The sequence below is a fragment of the Arachis hypogaea genome, chromosome 6 (genome assembly GCF_003086295.3).
Source record: "Arachis hypogaea cultivar Tifrunner chromosome 6, arahy.Tifrunner.gnm2.J5K5, whole genome shotgun sequence".
In the NCBI taxonomy this organism is placed as follows: Eukaryota; Viridiplantae; Streptophyta; class Magnoliopsida; order Fabales; family Fabaceae; genus Arachis; species Arachis hypogaea.
Genome location: NC_092041.1, coordinates 95364581 through 95381534, shown reverse-complemented (window position 1 = coordinate 95381534; position 16954 = coordinate 95364581). Strand labels below are relative to the sequence as shown.

The window sequence follows — 16954 nt, the reverse complement described above, 5'->3', positions numbered from 1 at the left end:
CAGACACTACTAGAAAATTAGTTATTATAGACGGATATTTCTGACGGATTTTATTCCACAAAAATACAGAGAAAATTTCAGAGGGATTTTTTGTCGAAAAACAAAAAAATAGATTAGCATAAATTACAGACGGAAAAGAAAATCCGTCAATAATTCCGTTAAAAAAATTAATTTTTTTTCCGTGATATATAGTTACAAACGGAAAATTCGTCTGTAATTAAACAGGTAAAACGTTGCGTTTTATTAAATTATTACAGAGAAAAAATTCGTCTGTAATTTAAATTTTTCGTCAAAAAATATTAAATTAACCCTAGCTCAGATCTTACCCTCTCGATCTATTCATACTCCACACAAGTTTAGCAGAAGCTTCTCCTTCTCTCCATCCACGCTCTCTCCATTGCTCCGTCCACACTCTCCCCATCGCAGGAGCTTCTTTCACCGCCGCCGTTCTCTCCATCGCTTACGAGCTCCATTTTCCTGCTTCTGTTTGAGCTGTGTTTCAGTCCCCTCCGTTTAGATCTGTGCTTCCCAATTTCAGATCGCGTTCCGATAACCTCTATTTCTCTCTTTTTTTTTCTGTCTTCTCTCTTCTAGTTCTTCATTCACTTGCCCTCACTGCACATTCTTCTCGTCTCACGATCTGATCTCATGGCTCCTAACACTGTTACAGACTTTGTTTTCTTGTCAGTTCAATTTGAGACAATAATCACTTCCGTCATTTCAAAGATCGAACGCAGACATGGTAATCCTATTCTTGAGGTTTCCTTGCTGAATATTTGGTGATGTATTCTCAAGAGTAGTACTCAAATGATGAGCAAAGGTGCGGCGCTGAGTCTTTTCCTGGAAATTCTTATTGGTGCCACTGCCATTGTAAGGTCTCTGACTCTGAGGAGTAGCCTTTCTTGATTCAGATTGTATCTGTGGATCCTGAAAATATAAATTACAATTAGAAAAATTAAGAGTGTGTTCGGTTTGCGTTTTTATTTTCTATTTTCATTTTTAGGATCTTGTGAAAAAGAAAGAGAAAATAGGACAGAAAATAGAATTTTATTGTTCTAAGAACCAAATCAAATTTTATAAGGACTCAATTATCCGGAACCACATGGAGATTAAGAACAATATTGTTAACCAAACAAAGCTTGAGGAGAAAATGGGAAAAAAGATTATATTATTATTGCAAACAGTTTAAGATACCTTCCGTGTCTCCTTGTTTGATTCTATCCTTTCCTTGTAAAAATCAGGTAGTGGCCTTGCTTTGAAGCAAAAGTTTTGGCGAAGTTTTCTGATCTCTGTCTCTGCTTTTTTCTGCAAAATGAGGGGATTGAATGATTTGGTGACCAAACTGAACTGAGGAAGTAAATATTGTTCATAGTAACAGACACTTGGTATTAAATTTTACTTGTCAACCAACCTTGAGTTTTGTATGAAGTTGCACTTTTTGTGCCTCATTGGCATTGAACTTTTCTTCAAGTTTCTGAAATTGATTTAGATCAATAGAGAAAGGAAAGGCAAGTAATACTCAGTTAATTAATTCTGATTTTTATTTGTAGTAAGGTTAATTAAAGCTCATAAACAACTAAATTTGATTGATGACAGAACCTTCTTTCTTCTTGCAGCCCTTTCTTCTGTCCTCAAGCTAAAAGGTGAGGATATCATTGGGGATCTCATTTTATTTCTGAATTCAAGTAGAAACATTGTAAATACTAATGTAAAGAAGAGTATTCACAAAAGCCATAAAACTTCTTTAAGCCAGAGATAGATTATGTAAACTTGTGGTCCTTGAAACGAAAGATAGCATGTTTCAACTATTGACAAACTCTATATTATGTCTGGCATGGATAACATTTGAACTTAGAAACAATCCAAATCCATATAGAACAATGAAAAATCTTATTATTTAATAAGTGGTATCTTTTTGGTTGTAAAACTCTCGTGATCGGAGTACTTCTGTGCAGTAAGATATATCATTATATTATTGCACAAAAGGATGTTCACTTGTCAAGATCATCTCTAGGCTTATTTTTGTTAATTAGTTTAACTTGCTATTAAAATTCTTGTCCCATTTTTTCATGTAGATTCTAATTGAGGTTGATCATCTACAAGATATCCTTGGCCCATATATATTCAGATCAAAGGTGTTAATAAAGATGCAGTGTCAGTAGCGGGTTCAATGCTTGAATTGGATGGCTCATATACAACTAAGGTTCAACATGTTTTATTTTTGTTCCTTTTCCCCTTTCGTGCATAATGCTGGGCTGAATATATCTAGATGCTGGTCAACTTACTATTATTCTTGTTCATTATTTTGGTAGAGTTATCTTGAAATAATTTTAAACAGACTACCAACAATAGAAAGAACTTCTACTGGGATTAACTCTCAGCAATCAGCAAGGCTGCTAGAGATTATTGAATTTATTCAATCTCAGGTATACCTTTCCTATATCTATGTGGGTTGCACATGCAATTTTTTCTATTTATTATATTTACACCGTCCTTGAAATTTTAGAATTAGTATAGTTATGCCACACAAGTTTATATTAAATTAATTTGTATAGATACAAATTGCACCAATAATGAATTATCAATATGCAGAGGGAATGTATCTTTTGAAAATGGCACGATAGTTCAATTGAATGGAAATTTTGCAAGTTCGGGCCTTTGTTTGGCTATTGCCATTGTTCAGTTGTATATTTTTGTCTTTCTGAGCTGTTGAGTAATAATCCTGTTTATGCAGACAAATGAGCTCTATCAGCTGGCGTCTGTTGCCTTCTGCTTGCTTGTAGCCTGATAAGGCCTTAGAGCTTGGAATCATAAACAGCCGCCATGAAGCCTTCATCACTTCCAAACTTTGGTGCAACAATGCTCACCATGACCTTGTCCTTTCAGCTCTCAAGACCACACTCAAGTATGTAAAGTAATTAAAAAAGAAAAAAATATATCATATATTGTATATAATCTCACCGATGTATAGTTGCTCTTCAAATTGATTAGGAAACTTGGGTTGGACTATTTAGACCTCTACTTGATTCATATGCTAGTGAGGTTGAAACCTGAAGTTGATGGAGTTCTTGAAATAAGAAAGGATGATTTGCTTCCCTTTGACATACAGGATTTGTCTTCCATGAATAAACATAACTTGTGTGGCATATCTACATTATCATGGATATAACTAAATATACAGGAGATGGTACAGAGTGAATTTTCTTCAGAGGGGGTTGACTTCACCGAGGTCAATGACGTCAACAATGGAAGCATAGGGTTTGGCTTTCATCGAGAACCTTCATTTTCAGGATGGTGTGATAATAATGGAACAGTCCATTTGGAGCAGCAACGCAAGGATAAAGATGTTAGTTTAGAGGAAGACTCGGATTTTGAGTGTAAATCTGCTGCTCCAATTTTTCTATTTCTGTCTGCATTTGCTTTTAGGTGAATTTCTTGTAATTACCTCTATAAATTATGTGATTATTTGAGAAAAGAAAAAAAAATCAAATCTTAAGGAGCTGCTCTAAGAAAATTTGTGGAAGTATTATGGAAAGCAAATGTTATTCTTGAGAGATCTCAAGTGACGTACTTCAGATAAAAACGCTCTCAGCTATATATATACTTTCATGTATATAGCATTATACTACACATTATAATCTTACCTAACATTTAAATGTAAATATATGTTGGAAGGTTGGAGACACCAAGCTTTAAACTATCAGGCATCATCATGGTCATCTCCATTGGGATACTATTAACAGGTACAAATGAGGCCCTTCATTTTTCATGGTGATAATTTAATATTTTAATATGTATCTCAAACCTTGCATCTGGATTTTTTTCTTTGGTATAATGCAGTCGCAAAAGAAACAGAGTTTGAATTATTTGGATTCATACTTGTCATGCTTGCTGCTGTTATGTCTGGCTTTCGCTGGTGCATGACTCAGATTCTTTTGCAGGTATTATGTTTGAATTTCATTTTTTTCTATATTATACTTTTTCTACAGATGCATTATACCTGCATTACCAACACACAATTGCACTTGCACAAGCATGTTCCTTTTTTTTGTATTTTTACCATTCTTTATGCCCTAAACAATGCTGCTTCATGTTTTCTGAGTTGGACCTGATTTTTCATTCTCGTCATGTGTGTTGAATTGCAAAACCAATTGATAGGAAGATCCTATGGTAAGTTCTGTAAATTTTGCATGCAATAATTTGTGGGAAATATTTACTCTTCTAAGGTTTACTGTTTACATGATAGTGGCTCACTGTCTCAATTAAAATGATTGATATTTAAATATTCATTTTTGCTTTTGGTCAATCAATCCATAAATCCCAGTATGTGAATGATCCTGATAGATTCAGTAGCTATGAACAACTTGACTCCGACGATTACTTTTTTGCTGGCTATCATCTTTAGGTAACTAATTACAGGGCAAACATCTATGCATCTATGCATGTTTGGATATTTGCATGCATATGGATTTTGACAATGTCTCTTTCTATATAGACTCTTAACCTTGGAAAGTTAATTTGAAATTGTGCTCATTGGCCTTTTCTTTTCATAAAACTTGTTTGTTTGGTCTTTTATTTCTAAGAGTTAATAAATTATATATTGAAATATTTTCATATTGTACAGATCATGGTTAGTTCTTATGCTTTCAATTGACATAATTTTCATTAAGAATGTTAAGTAATGAGTTTTTTGTGCCATAACAAATTGAATAACTGTTATTATTGACATTTTTCATGTATTTTTCTTTGCTGTGTACTTTTACTGACATGCAGTACTTTGAAATTTTTGCAGCCAAGAAGTGTATTCCTTTTCTAATTGCATTAAGAGATATAAAGCAACACCACATTACTCAAAGCATGTGTAGGATACTAGTTGATTGGCATGTAGAGATTTGCATAATATAATTTTTCTCATATAATACAATGTTATGAATTATAGTTGATAAATTTAGTATGGTTGAACAATACACTGAGGACTATAGTTAATGTATCAATACATTTTGTCTATATTTTGAATTATATTGACTTGCTTGATAAATACGATGAATTTGTTTATTTTTTGAAATATTATAAATACTCGAATACAAATTAGTTAAAATTTTGTATTAAATTTATATTTATTTTGTATGAAAACAAGTTTATTTTGTAATTGAAAAAATAAAAAAAATTCTATTTTATCTTACTGACGGATTGATAGACGAATTTTTTGTCTGTAATCAGAGTGTCAGATGATTTTCCAAGGTTCAAATTACAGGCAGAAAATCTGTCGGAAAATCCGTTTGTAATTACAGACGGAAAATCCGTCTGAAAATTCATCTGAAATTACAGATGAAAAATCCGTCTAAAAATTCATCTGTAATTACAAACGGAAAATTTGTCTGAAAATCTGTCTGTAATTACAGAGAGAAAATTTGTCGGTAACTGGTAAAAATCCGTCGGTAATTTTCTGACGAAAAAAAACCGTCGGTAAATAATTTCCGACGGGGCTTTTACAGAGGGACAAAATCCGTCGGTAATTTCATCAATAACCAAAAATCCGTCTGTAATAGAGACTAAATCTGTCTGTAAATCTGTCTGTATTAATTCATTTTCTAGTTGTGAGATCTTCATATGTAACAAGAAAATTTCTCATTTAGTGTGGGAGAAGATTATCTAGTGGCACCTTCTCAAAATTCTTATTTACTGAAATATAGTGAAGTAATAAGGAGATGCATATTAAAATGACTAGGATTTGAGATTTATTTGAATATATACTTATTTTTATTTATGCTAGCAATTATTTATTTTGTGAAAATTAAGATTTCTTAATTTGGTCTGAATTAAGAGAAAAGCTCTACCAAATTTTTATTAAAATCGTTTAAAAATATTTGTTGAATTATGAATATGTTGTTGAATTTGTTTGGTTTGTAAGAATTGAAAATTATGTTTGGTAGAAGTGTCTAATTATAGGCAAAACTCTCAAAATTTCTAAAACATTTTATAAATGGTGTTCTTGGTTGAATTTTCTAAGTTGTTTGTGGCAAAATAATTCTAAGTCATCGTTAGTGAATGTATGATACGGATAACGGTCAATGGAGGGGGACATTAAAACTTAAGTTCTTTGATGGGGTTGATTAATTTGTTACGAATGTGTTTAACATAGAACCATTTCAATGTCAAGGGGCATCTAGATGTTCGTGATATAGGTATCAACAGACTAAGTAGTTAGGAGCTTCAGATCACTACAAGGGAGGCGTTACTTATCGGCGGTTTTTTTCATAATTAGCGGCGGTTTTAAATTGCCGCAAAATCAAAGGCCAGCGGCTCACTGGACCGCCCTGGTTATAGGCGCGGGGATTAGGTTTGACGGCGGTTTCCAGCAACCGTTGGTATAACTGCCGCTAAATTAAATTTTTGCTAATCATTCAGAAAATCGCCGCCAAAAATGCGAGTGACACGATTTTCAGCATGTTTACCGGCGGAACCGCCGCTATTTACTTCGACGTATTTAAGTTGATGCATGTTTGGCACCGGTCTTAAAACCGCCGTAAAATGGAACTAAGGTTTCGAGCACAGTTATTAGCGGTTGCCACCACAATATCAGACAGATTTTTCAAACTTTGAGACACTTTTCGGCGGTTTAAAACCGCCGCTATATTAAGGGAAAAAAAGTAAATTTGGATTTTTCTAAAAAAATCGTATAATTTTTTAAAATATTATAGAATTATTTTTTTTGCTTTTTTAGATTTTTTATTATTTTAAGAGTTAATATTTTTAACTTTAGAATCTAAACTTGTAGCAAAAATAAAAAAATTATCTGCAAAACAAAATAATATATTCATGAAAATACGAAGAAAACAAATCTCTTGCAAAGAGTTGCATGGTCTAATTCAAAAAAAAAATGCTTGCTTCAATCCAAAATATCTCCAATCCTAATCTACTATTTTTCACTCTATCATTCCACGGAACTCATCCCTGCAGCGATGTCTGGTGGCAGCTCCTCACCCTGCCATTGAAATAGATAAATCAGAGCACTCTTCATCGCCTGTCTCTTTTTCTTCTTTGCTGCTACCTCATCCTCCATCACCTTCCTCTTCAACTTCTCACCTTCCAACTCTGCCTGTAGTTTAAGCAACTTCCTCTGGGTCTCCTCTACTTGGACTCCGTTGCCCGGCGCATGTGAATTTGGATCGAAGAGTTGACTAGGAGTCGGACCGAAACCCACACCACGTACTCTACCCGGTTTTTCTTTTCCAAAAACCTAAGTAATGGAATCATTTTGAGACAACACTCTACAAGACTCATCCTGTTGCTCAATATCCTCAATTCTTTCCTACAGACACAAATTAGCAAATACAATCATTTTGTTTATAGGTCCATCTCATGTCAAGAACACACCAAACATGATGATTAACTGTATCACTTTCATGTGGTAAAAGAACATAAAATATGAATGAAAAAAATTGGTCTAAAAAATTATTTACATAAAACAACCAAAATAGAGCATTTGTTTCATAGGATGCCAACCACTATAAAAAGAAATAAGGGATAATTGAAACTAAATTATTTCAATTCTACCTCAACTATTTCTAAATTACATTGAAGTTCTAGCAACATTTGAGGTAAATTTGTAACAATAATTAAAAGTGAGCAGAATTGAAAATTGTAAACTTCTTTTGGTCCATTTTGACATAGAGGATGAAATTGTAGTTGAAAAGCAGATGGATTAGGATTAATAGAAACTCATATTTGAATATTTTATTACTGTTTCCAACCTAATACCAAACTAATTCATGAAGTAAACCATTCAATAAAGAAATAAAAAACAAAATAAAATAGAGAAGTAAACTATTAACCTATTAGAGATCATAATTTTATTGATCAATTATAATAAGTAGTACTTACACCAATTGCTCTTGCTTCATCATTGATATAGGAGCCATCTTTTTTGTGCACTGTGATCCATAACTCTCCTCTACCGACTCTCCTCCCTTGTTGTTCTGACTGTAACAACAAAGTTTATGCCACTACCGTATTCCACACAATCAAAGAAACTTAAGTCATAGAGATAGTCCAAAGAGTGAATAAAAAAGTGAAGTACCTCTCCCTTAATCCGCCGTGTGAAGCTTTTTGAACCGCCAGTGTGGATATATAATTGTTTTGATTGATTAATCGCGTTTTTTCTGCATTTTTCCTATTGGTCCATCAGAAATAAAGGGCGATAAGAATCCGATTTAAAAAGACTCAATGCAACATAAATTGTATTGTTATGTATCAATGATATACTCGATTACCTTCGTCTCAGCCTTGGCGCGATAGTCAAGGAACCATCTCCAATGCTCTCGATTAATTCCCAGCGGACGGTGCTCAACATTTTGTTCAGTCGTGAATGTTGGGTCATAAAAAGCATTATACAACCTCAGCCTTATTTCCTTCCAAGACTTTCCTATACTTTTCAAAAAATATTTTTCTTGATAGTTTCTTCACTATCTTCATCAAAGTGGAAAATTTGCTATACAGATAATACAATTTGTCAATAATTGTAATAATAAGAAATTTAATTCAACATGGGTATAAACTTTTACCTTGACACATTCGTTATAAAGCTTGTCTTTAGTGGTAATCTTATGCCAACTTTCCTCACAGATAGAAAATTTTTCATAGTCAAATCCTAGCAGACCAAGCACGGCACTCACAGTCTAGCTTCGTCTCCAATCGATTGCTTTTCGTTGTTGAACTTGAGCACGATCCTTCTATCGTTAGGCCGTTCCATAGCCTCCCTTACGCTTAATTTTTCCGGCTTGATTTTGCCGTCGGAATCTAAAAAAATATAATACCTTATATGTGTAACCGTTGTGGACAGCATACAAGAAAAGAAGAAATAAAAAGCACGATTCAAGTATTGGAGAAGTTCTTTGTCGTTGACTGTGTTGTAATGGAAAGCACTTGGGATGAACGAATTATGGTATAGTGTAAATTAAGGATGGGTTTGATGCTCTTCTCATAGTTGGAACTTAGAAAATTAATATATAATAGAGTCTAAATCATGTTGAACAAAGAAAAGAAGTTAAATACATTACCGATGATCTTAATTGTCCAAAACTCTATAGTCTTACGTCCTTTGCGACTCAGAGCTCTAGAATCAACAAAGGGTCATCAACTTCTTGATCAAGAGAATCTACATCATTTGCATTAGCTGCCATGTTTACGCGTGGCCTGGCTCTGAGTTCTGAATGTTATTTGTGCTCGTCTGTGGAGCAGGCCTTGGTACACTACACGGTGGAAGGAACGGGCGTGAAGTTGCAGGGACACTATCACCACTATCCGGGAGAATTTGAGAGTCATCGCGGTGGGAAGCCAAAGCCGAAGGCGGAGCTGTTTGAGGTTGCTGACATCCTGGTCCAGGTTTTGGTTTTTTCGTGTAACGACCTTTCCTAGTGGTGGGCGAAATTGTGATCATCAATGGCGCCATCAACATGGTACGCTCAATTGCAATCTCAACTTTTTATCACAACTTCGCACAACTAACCAGCAAGTGTACTGGGTCATCCAAGTAATAAACCTTACGCGAGTAAGGGTCGATCCCACAGAGATTGTTGGTATGAAGCAAGCTATGGTCACCTTGTAAATCTTAGTCAGGCAAACTCAAATGGTTATGGATGATGTATGAATAAAACATAAAGATAGAGATAGAGATACTTATGTAATTCATTGGTGGGAATTTCAGATAAGCGTATGAAGATGCTTTGTCCCTTCCGTCTCTCTGCTTTCCTACTGTCTTCATCCAATCCTTCTTACTCCTTTCCATGGCAAGCTGTATGTAGGGTTTCACCGTTGTCAGTGGCTACCTCCCATCCTCTCAGTGAAAATGTTCAACGCACCCTGTCACGGCACGGCTAATCATCTGTTGGTTCTCAATCAGGTTGGAATAGAATCTAGTGATTCTTTTGCGTCTGTCACTAACGCCCAGCCTTCAGGAGTTTGAAGCTCGTCACAGTCATTCAATCATTGAATCCTACTCAGAATACCACAGACAAGGTTTAGACCTTCCGGATTCTCTTGAATGCAGTCATCAATTCTAGCTTATACCACGAAGATTCCGGTTAAAGAATCTAAGAGATATCCACCCAATCTAAGGTAGAACGGAGGTGATTGACAGTCACACGTTCATAGGTGAGAATGATGATGAGTGTCACAGATCATCACATTCATCAAGTTGAAGAACAAGTGATATCTTAGAACAAGAATAAGCCGAATTGAATAGAAGAACAATAGTAATTGCATTAATACTCGAGGTACAGCAGAGCTCCACACCTTAATCTATGGTGTGTAGAAACTCAACCGTTGAAAATACATAAGAACAAGGTCTAGGCATGGCCGAATGGCCAGCCTCCCAATGATCTAAGATAGCATAATAACAAAGATAGCTACCCAGATGATCTAGAGATCTAAAGTGATCAAAAGATTAAAATACAATAGATAAAGGTTCTATTTATAGAGAACTAGTAGCCTAAGGTTTACAAAGATGAGTAAATGACATAAAAATCCACCTCCGGGCTCACTTGGTGTGTGCTTGGGCTGAGCATTGAAGCATTTTCGTGTAGAGACTCTTCTTGGAGTTAAACACCAGCTTTTGTGCCAGTTTGGGCGTTTAACTCCCATTCTTGTGCCAGTTCCGGCGTTTAACGCCGGGCAGTTTTGAGCTGATTTGGAACGCCGGTTTGGGCCATCAAATCTTGGGCAAAGTATGAACTATTATATATTTCTGGAAAGCCCAGGATGTCTACTTTCCAACGCCGTTGAGAGCGCGCCAACTAGGCTTCTGTAGCTCCAGAAAATCCACTTCGAATGTAGGAAGGTTAGAATCCAACAGCATCTGCTGTCCTTTTCAGTATCTGAATCAGGTTTTTGCTCAAGTCCCTCAATTTCAGCCAGAAAATACCTGAAATCACAGAAAAACACACAAACTCATAGTAAAGTCCAGAAAAGTGAATTTTAACTAAAAACTAATAAAAATATACTAAAAACTAACTAGAACATACTAAAAACATACTAAAAACAATGCCAAAAAGCGTACAAATTATCCGCTCATCAAATTATCCGCTCATCACAACACCAAACTTAAATTGTTGCTTGCCCTCAAGCAACTAAAAATCAAATAAGATAAAAAGAAGAGAATATGCAATGAATTCCAAAACCATCTATGAAGATCAGTATTAATTAGATGAGCGGGGCTTTTAGCTTTTTGCCTCTAAACAGTTTTGGCATCTCACTCTATCCTTTGAAATTCAGAATGATTGGCTTCTTTAGGAACTCAGAATCCGGATAGCGTCATTGATTCTCCCTGTTAAGTATGATAATTCTTGAACACAGCTACTTATTGAGTCTTGGCCGTGGCCCAAAGCACTCTGTCTTCCAGTATTACCACCGGATACATACATGCCACAGACACATAATTGGGTGAACCTTTTCAGATTGTGACTCAGCTTTGCTAGAGTCCCCAATTAGAGGTGTCCAGGGTTCTTAAGCACACTCTTTTGGCCTTGGATCACAACTTTATTTCTTTCTTTTTCTTTCTCTTTTTTTTTTCGTTTTTTTTGTATTCACTATTTTTTTCTTGCTTCAAGAATCATTTTTATGATTTTTCAGATCCTCAGTAACATGTCTCCTTTTTCATCATTCTTTCAAGAGCCAACATTCATGAACCACAAATTCAAAAGACATATGCACTGTTTAAGCATACATTCAGAAAACAAAAGTATTGCCACCACATCAAAATAATTAATCTATTATAAAATTCAAAATTCATGTAATTCTTCTCTTTTTCAATTAAGAACAATTTTTTATTTAAGAGAGGTGATGGATTCATAGGACATTCATAACTTTAAGGCATAGACACTAAGACACTAATGATCACAAGACATAAACATAGATAAACATAAGCATGATTTTTCGAAAAACAGAAAAATAAAGAACAAGAAAATTAAAGAACGGGTCCACCTTAGTGATGGCGGCTTGTTCTTCCTCTTGAAGATCTTATGGAGTGCTTGAGCTCCTCAATGTCTCTTCATTGTCTTTGTTGCTCCTCTCTCATGATTCTTTGATATTCTCTAATTTCATGGAGGAGGATGGAATGTTCTTGGTGCTCCACCCTTAGTTGTCCCATGTTGGAACTCAATTCTCCTAGGGAGGTGTTCAGTTGCTCCCAATAGTTTTGTGGAGGAAAGTGCATCCCTTGAGGCATCTCAGGGATTTCATGATGAGAGGGGTCTCTTGTTTGCTCCATCCTTTTCTTAGTGATGGGCTTGTCCTCATCAATGAGGGTGTCTCCCTCTATGTCAATTCCAATTGAATAAAAGAGGTGACAAATGAGATGAGGAAAGGCTAACCTTGCCAAGGTAGAGGACTTGTCCGCCACCTTATAAAGTTCTTGGGACATAACCTCATGAACTTCTATTTCTTCTCCAATCATGATGCTATGAATCATGATGGCCCGGTCTATAGTAACTTCGAACCGGTTGCTAGTGGGAATGATTGAGCGTTGGATAAACTCCAACCACCCCCTAGCCACAGGCTTGAGGTCATGCCTTCTCAATTGAACCGGCTTCCTTCTTGAATCTCTCTTCCATTGGGGGCCCTCTTCACAAATGTCTATGAGGACTTGGTCCAACCTTTGATCAAAGTTGACCCTTCTAGTGTAAGGGTGTTCATCTCCTTGCATCATGGGCAAGTTGAATGCCAACCTTACATTTTCCGGACTAAAATCCAAGTATTTCTCCCGAACCATTGTAAGCCAATTCTTTGGGTCCGGGTTCACACTTTGATCATGGTTCTTGGTGATCCATGCATTGGCATAGAACTCTTGAACCATTAAGATTCTGACTTGTTGAATGGGGTTGGTAAGAACTTCCCAACCTCTTCTTCGGATCTCATGTCGGATCTCCGGATATTCACTCTTTTTGAGTTTGAAAGGGACCTCAGGGATCACCTTCTTTAAGGCCACAACTTCATAGAAGTGGTCTTGATGCACCCTTGAGATGAATCTCTCCATCTCCCATGACTCGGAGGTGGAAGCTTTTGCCTTCCCTTTCCTCTTTCTAGAGGTTTCTCCGGCCTTGGATGCCATAAATGGTTATGAAAAAACAAAAAGTAATGCTTTTACCACACCAAACTTAAAAGGTTTGCTCGTCCTCGAGCAAAAGAAGAAAGAATAGAGTAGAAGAAGAAGAAATGAAGGAGATGAAAATGGCTTTGTGGTTTCGGCCAAGGGGAAGAAGTAGTGTTTAGGTTGTATGAAAATGAAGGAGTGAAGATGGGTTTATATAGGAGTGGAGAAAGGGGTAGGTTTCGGTCATGTATGGGTGGGTTTGGGTGGGAAAGTGGTTTGAATTTGAATGGTGAGGTAGGTGGGGTTTTATGAAGGATGGATGTGAGTGGTGAAGAGAAAGATGGGATTTGATAGGTGAAGGGTTTTTGGGGAAGAGGTGTTGAGGTGATTGGTGAATGGGTGAAGAAAAGAGAGGGTGGTAGGGTAGGTGGGGATCCTGTGGGGTCCACAGATCCTGAGGTGTCAAGGAAAATTCATCCCTGCACCAAGTGGCGAGCAAAAATGCCCTCTGTGCCAATTCTGGCGTTAAACGCCGGGCTGATGCCCATTTCTGGCGTTTAACGCGAAGTTCTTGCCCTTTTCTGGCGTTTAACACCAGACTGGTGCCCCTTTTTGGCGTTAAACGCCCAGAATGGTGCCAGACTGGGCGTTAAACGCCCATCTGCTAGCCTTACTGGCGTTTAAACGCCAGTAGGTTCCCCTCCATGGTGTGCTGTTTTTCTTTTTGTTTTTCATTCTGTTTTTGCTTTTTCAATTGATTTTGTGACTTCTCATGATCATCAACCTACAGAAAACATAAAATAACAAAGGAAAATAGATAAAATATAGCATTGGGTTGCCTCCCAACAAGCGCTTTTTTAATGTCAGTAGCTTGACAGAGGGCTCTCATGGAGCCTCACAGATACTCAGAGCAATGTTGGAACCTCCCAACACCAAACTTAGAGTTTGAATGTGGGGGTTCAACACCAAACTTAGAAGTTGGTTGTGGCCTCCCAACACCAAACTTAGAGTTTGACTGTGGGGGCTCTGTTTGACTCTGTTTTGAGAGAAGCTCTTCATGCTTCCTCTCCATGGTGACAGAGGGATATCCTTGAACCTTAAACACAAAGGATTCTTCATTCATTTGAATGATCAATTCTCCTCTATCAACATCAATCACAGCCTTTGCTGTGGCTAGGAAGGGTCTGCCAAGGATGATGGATTCATCCATGCACTTCCCAGTCTCTGGGACTATGAAATCAGCAGGGATGTAATGGTCTTCAACTTTTACCAGAACATCCTCTACAAGTCCATAAGCTTGTTTTCTTGAATTGTCTGCCATCTCTAGTGAGATTTTTGCAGCTTGCACCTCAAAGATCCCTAGCTTCTCCATTACAGAGAGAGGCATGAGGTTTACACTTGACCCTAAATCACACAGAGCCTTCTTAAAGGTCATGGTGCCTATGGTACAAGGTATTGAAAACTTCCCAGGATCTTGTCTCTTTCGAGGTAATTTCTGCCTAGACAAGTCATCCAGTTCTTTGGTGAGCAAAGGGGGTTCATCCTCCCAAGTCTCATTACCAAATAACTTGTCATTCAGCTTCATGATTGCTCCAAGGTATTTAGCAACATGCTCTTCAGTGACATACTCATCCTCTTCAGAGGAAGAATACTGATCAGAGCTCATGAATGGCAGAATTAAATCCAATGGAATCTCTATGGTCTCAGTGTGAGCCTCAGATTCCCATGGTTCCTCATTAGGGAACTCATTGGAGGCCAGTGGACGTCCATTGAGGTCTTCCTCAGTGGCGTTCACTGCCTCTTCCTCCTCTCCAAATTCGGCCTTGTTGATGGCCTTGCACTCTCCTTTTGGATTTTCTTCTGTATTGCTTGGAAGAGTACTAGGAGGGAGTTCAGTAATTTTCTTGCTCAGCTGACCCACTTGTGCCTCCAAATTTCTAATGGAGGATCTTGTTTCAGTCATGAAACTTTGAGTGGTTTTGATTAGATCAGAGACCATGGTTGCTAAGTCAGAGGTGTTCTGCTTAGAACTCTCTATCTGTTGCTGAGAAGATGATGGAAAAGGCTTGCCATTGCTAAACCTGTTTCTTCCACCATTATTGTTGTTGAAACCTTGTTGAGGTCTCTGTTGATCCTTCCATGAGAGATTTGGATGATTTCTCCATGAAGGATTATAGGTGTTTCCATAGGGTTCTCCCATGTAATTCACCTCTTCCATTGAAGGGTTCTCAGGATCATAAGCTTCTTCTTCAGATGAAGCTTCCTTAGTACTGCCTGGTGCATTTTGCATTCCAGACTGACTTTGAGAAATCAAATTGACTTGCTGAGTCAATATTTTGTTCTGAGCCAGTATGGCATTTAGAGTATCAATCTCAAGAACTCCTTTCTTCTGATTTATCCCATTGTTTACAGGATTCCTTTCAGAAGTGTACATGAATTGGTTATTTGCAACCATTCCAATTAGTTCTTGAGCTTCTGTAGGCGTCTTCTTCAGATGAAGAGATCCTCCATCAGAGCTATCCAAAGACATCTTGGACAGTTCAGACAGACCATCATAGAAAATACCTATGATGCTCCATTCAGAAAGCATATCAGAGGGACACTTTCTGATTAATTGTTTGTATCTTTCCCAAGCTTCATAGAGGGATTCTCCTTCCTTCTGTCTGAAGGTTTGGACTTCCACTCTAAGCTTACTCAATTTTTGAGGTGGAAAGAACTTTGCCAAGAAGGCATTGACTAGCTTTTCCCAAGAGTTCAGGCTTTCTTTAGGTTGTGAGTCCAACCATATTCTAGCTCTGTCTCTTACAGCAAAAGGGAATAGCATAAGTCTGTAGACCTCAGGATCAACCCCATTAGTCTTGACAGTGTCACAGATTTGCAAGAATTCAGCTAAAAACTGATGAGGATCTTCCAATGGAAGTCCATGGAACTTGCAATTCTGTTGCATTAGAGAAACTAATTGTGGCTTAAGCTCAAAGTTGTTTGCTCTAATGGCAGGGATAGAGATGCTTCTCCCATAGAAGTCGGGAGTAGGTGCAGTAAAGTCACCCAGCACCTTTCTTGCATTGTTGGCATTGTTGTTGTTTTCGGCTGCCATGGTTTCTTCTCCTTTGAAGATTTCTGTTAGGTCCTCTACAGAGAATTGTGCCTTAGCTTCTCTTAGCTTTCACTTCAAGGTCCTTTCAGGTTCAGGATCAGCCTCAACAAGAATGCTTTTGTCTTTGCTCCTGCTCATATGAAAGAGAAGAGAACAACAAAATATGGAATCTTCTATGTCACAGTATAGAGATTCCTTGGGGTGTCAGAGGAAAAGAAAAATAGAAGGCAGAAGTAGAAGAATTCAAACTTATCAAGAGAGATGGAATTCGAATTGTTCATTGAGGAATAGTGTTAGTCCATAAATAGAAGGATATGAGAAGAGGGGAAGTAATTTTCGAAAATTAAGTAAAAGATTTTAGAAAAAAAAACATTTTGAAAAATACCATTTGATTTTCGAAAACTAAGTTAAAAAAATGATTTTTGAAAAAGATTTTGAAATTAGAAGTTAAAAAGGTTTGATTGAAAACTATTTTGAAAAAGATGTGGTTAAGAAGATATGATTGGTTTTAAAAAGATGTGATTGAGAAAACATGATTTGAAAAACATTTTAGAAAGATTTGATTTTAAAAATTAATGACTTGGCTAACAAGAAAAGATATGATTCAAACATTAAACCTTTCCCAACAGAAAAGGCAACATACTTGAATTGTTGAATCAAATCACTAATTGTTAGCAAGTATCTTTGAAAACAGAAAGAAATTGATTTTGAAAAAGATTTGATTGAGAAGATATGATTTGAAAAAGATTTGATTTTGAAAAGATTTTGAA

The 16954-nt window shown here is 36.8% G+C and overlaps 1 protein-coding gene and 1 non-coding gene across 16 annotated transcripts; both read left to right on the top strand.

Moving 5' to 3' along the window:
• The first annotated feature begins 327 nt into the window (after positions 1-327).
• On the top strand, positions 328-5038 carry LOC112697025 (probable sugar phosphate/phosphate translocator At1g06470). Of its 15 annotated transcripts, none has more exons than XM_072197351.1 (10): positions 328-820; positions 1242-1508; positions 1617-1643; positions 2076-2203; positions 2313-2426; positions 2735-2905; positions 2992-3426; positions 3676-3743; positions 3841-3941; positions 4793-5038. In XM_072197351.1, exons 7-10 carry the CDS (start codon positions 3185-3187, stop codon positions 4814-4816), a joined length of 435 nt encoding a protein of 144 aa, XP_072053452.1. In that variant the 5' UTR covers positions 328-820; positions 1242-1508; positions 1617-1643; positions 2076-2203; positions 2313-2426; positions 2735-2905; positions 2992-3184; the 3' UTR covers positions 4817-5038. The 15 variants fall into 15 exon arrangements, 11 of the variants coding, with proteins under 11 accessions (XP_072053452.1, XP_072053446.1, XP_072053449.1 ...); XR_011862513.1 differs by having other exon boundaries at positions 329-870; positions 2339-2426; positions 3841-4405; XR_011862510.1 differs by having other exon boundaries at positions 329-870; positions 3841-4405.
• Positions 5039-15671: 10633 nt separating this feature from the next.
• Positions 15672-15779, top strand: LOC112700279 (small nucleolar RNA R71). The gene has a single exon (XR_003153189.1). It is a non-coding gene; the product is annotated as a small nucleolar RNA R71 (small nucleolar RNA).
• Positions 15780-16954: the final 1175 nt, after the last annotated feature.

What these genes read in the sequence shown, in the direction of transcription:
- LOC112697025 (XM_072197351.1), top strand. Translation starts at nt 3,185, where the DNA reads ATGGTACAGAGTGAATTTTCTTCAGAGGGGGTTGACTTCACCGAGGTC. An exon ending in CATTGGGATACTATTAACAG is followed by an intron (nt 3,744 to 3,840) that starts GTACAAATGAGG and finishes GGTATAATGCAG; the next exon opens with TCGCAAAAGAAACAGAGTTT. An exon ending in TGACTCAGATTCTTTTGCAG is followed by an intron (nt 3,942 to 4,792) that starts GTATTATGTTTG and finishes AAATTTTTGCAG; the next exon opens with CCAAGAAGTGTATTCCTTTT.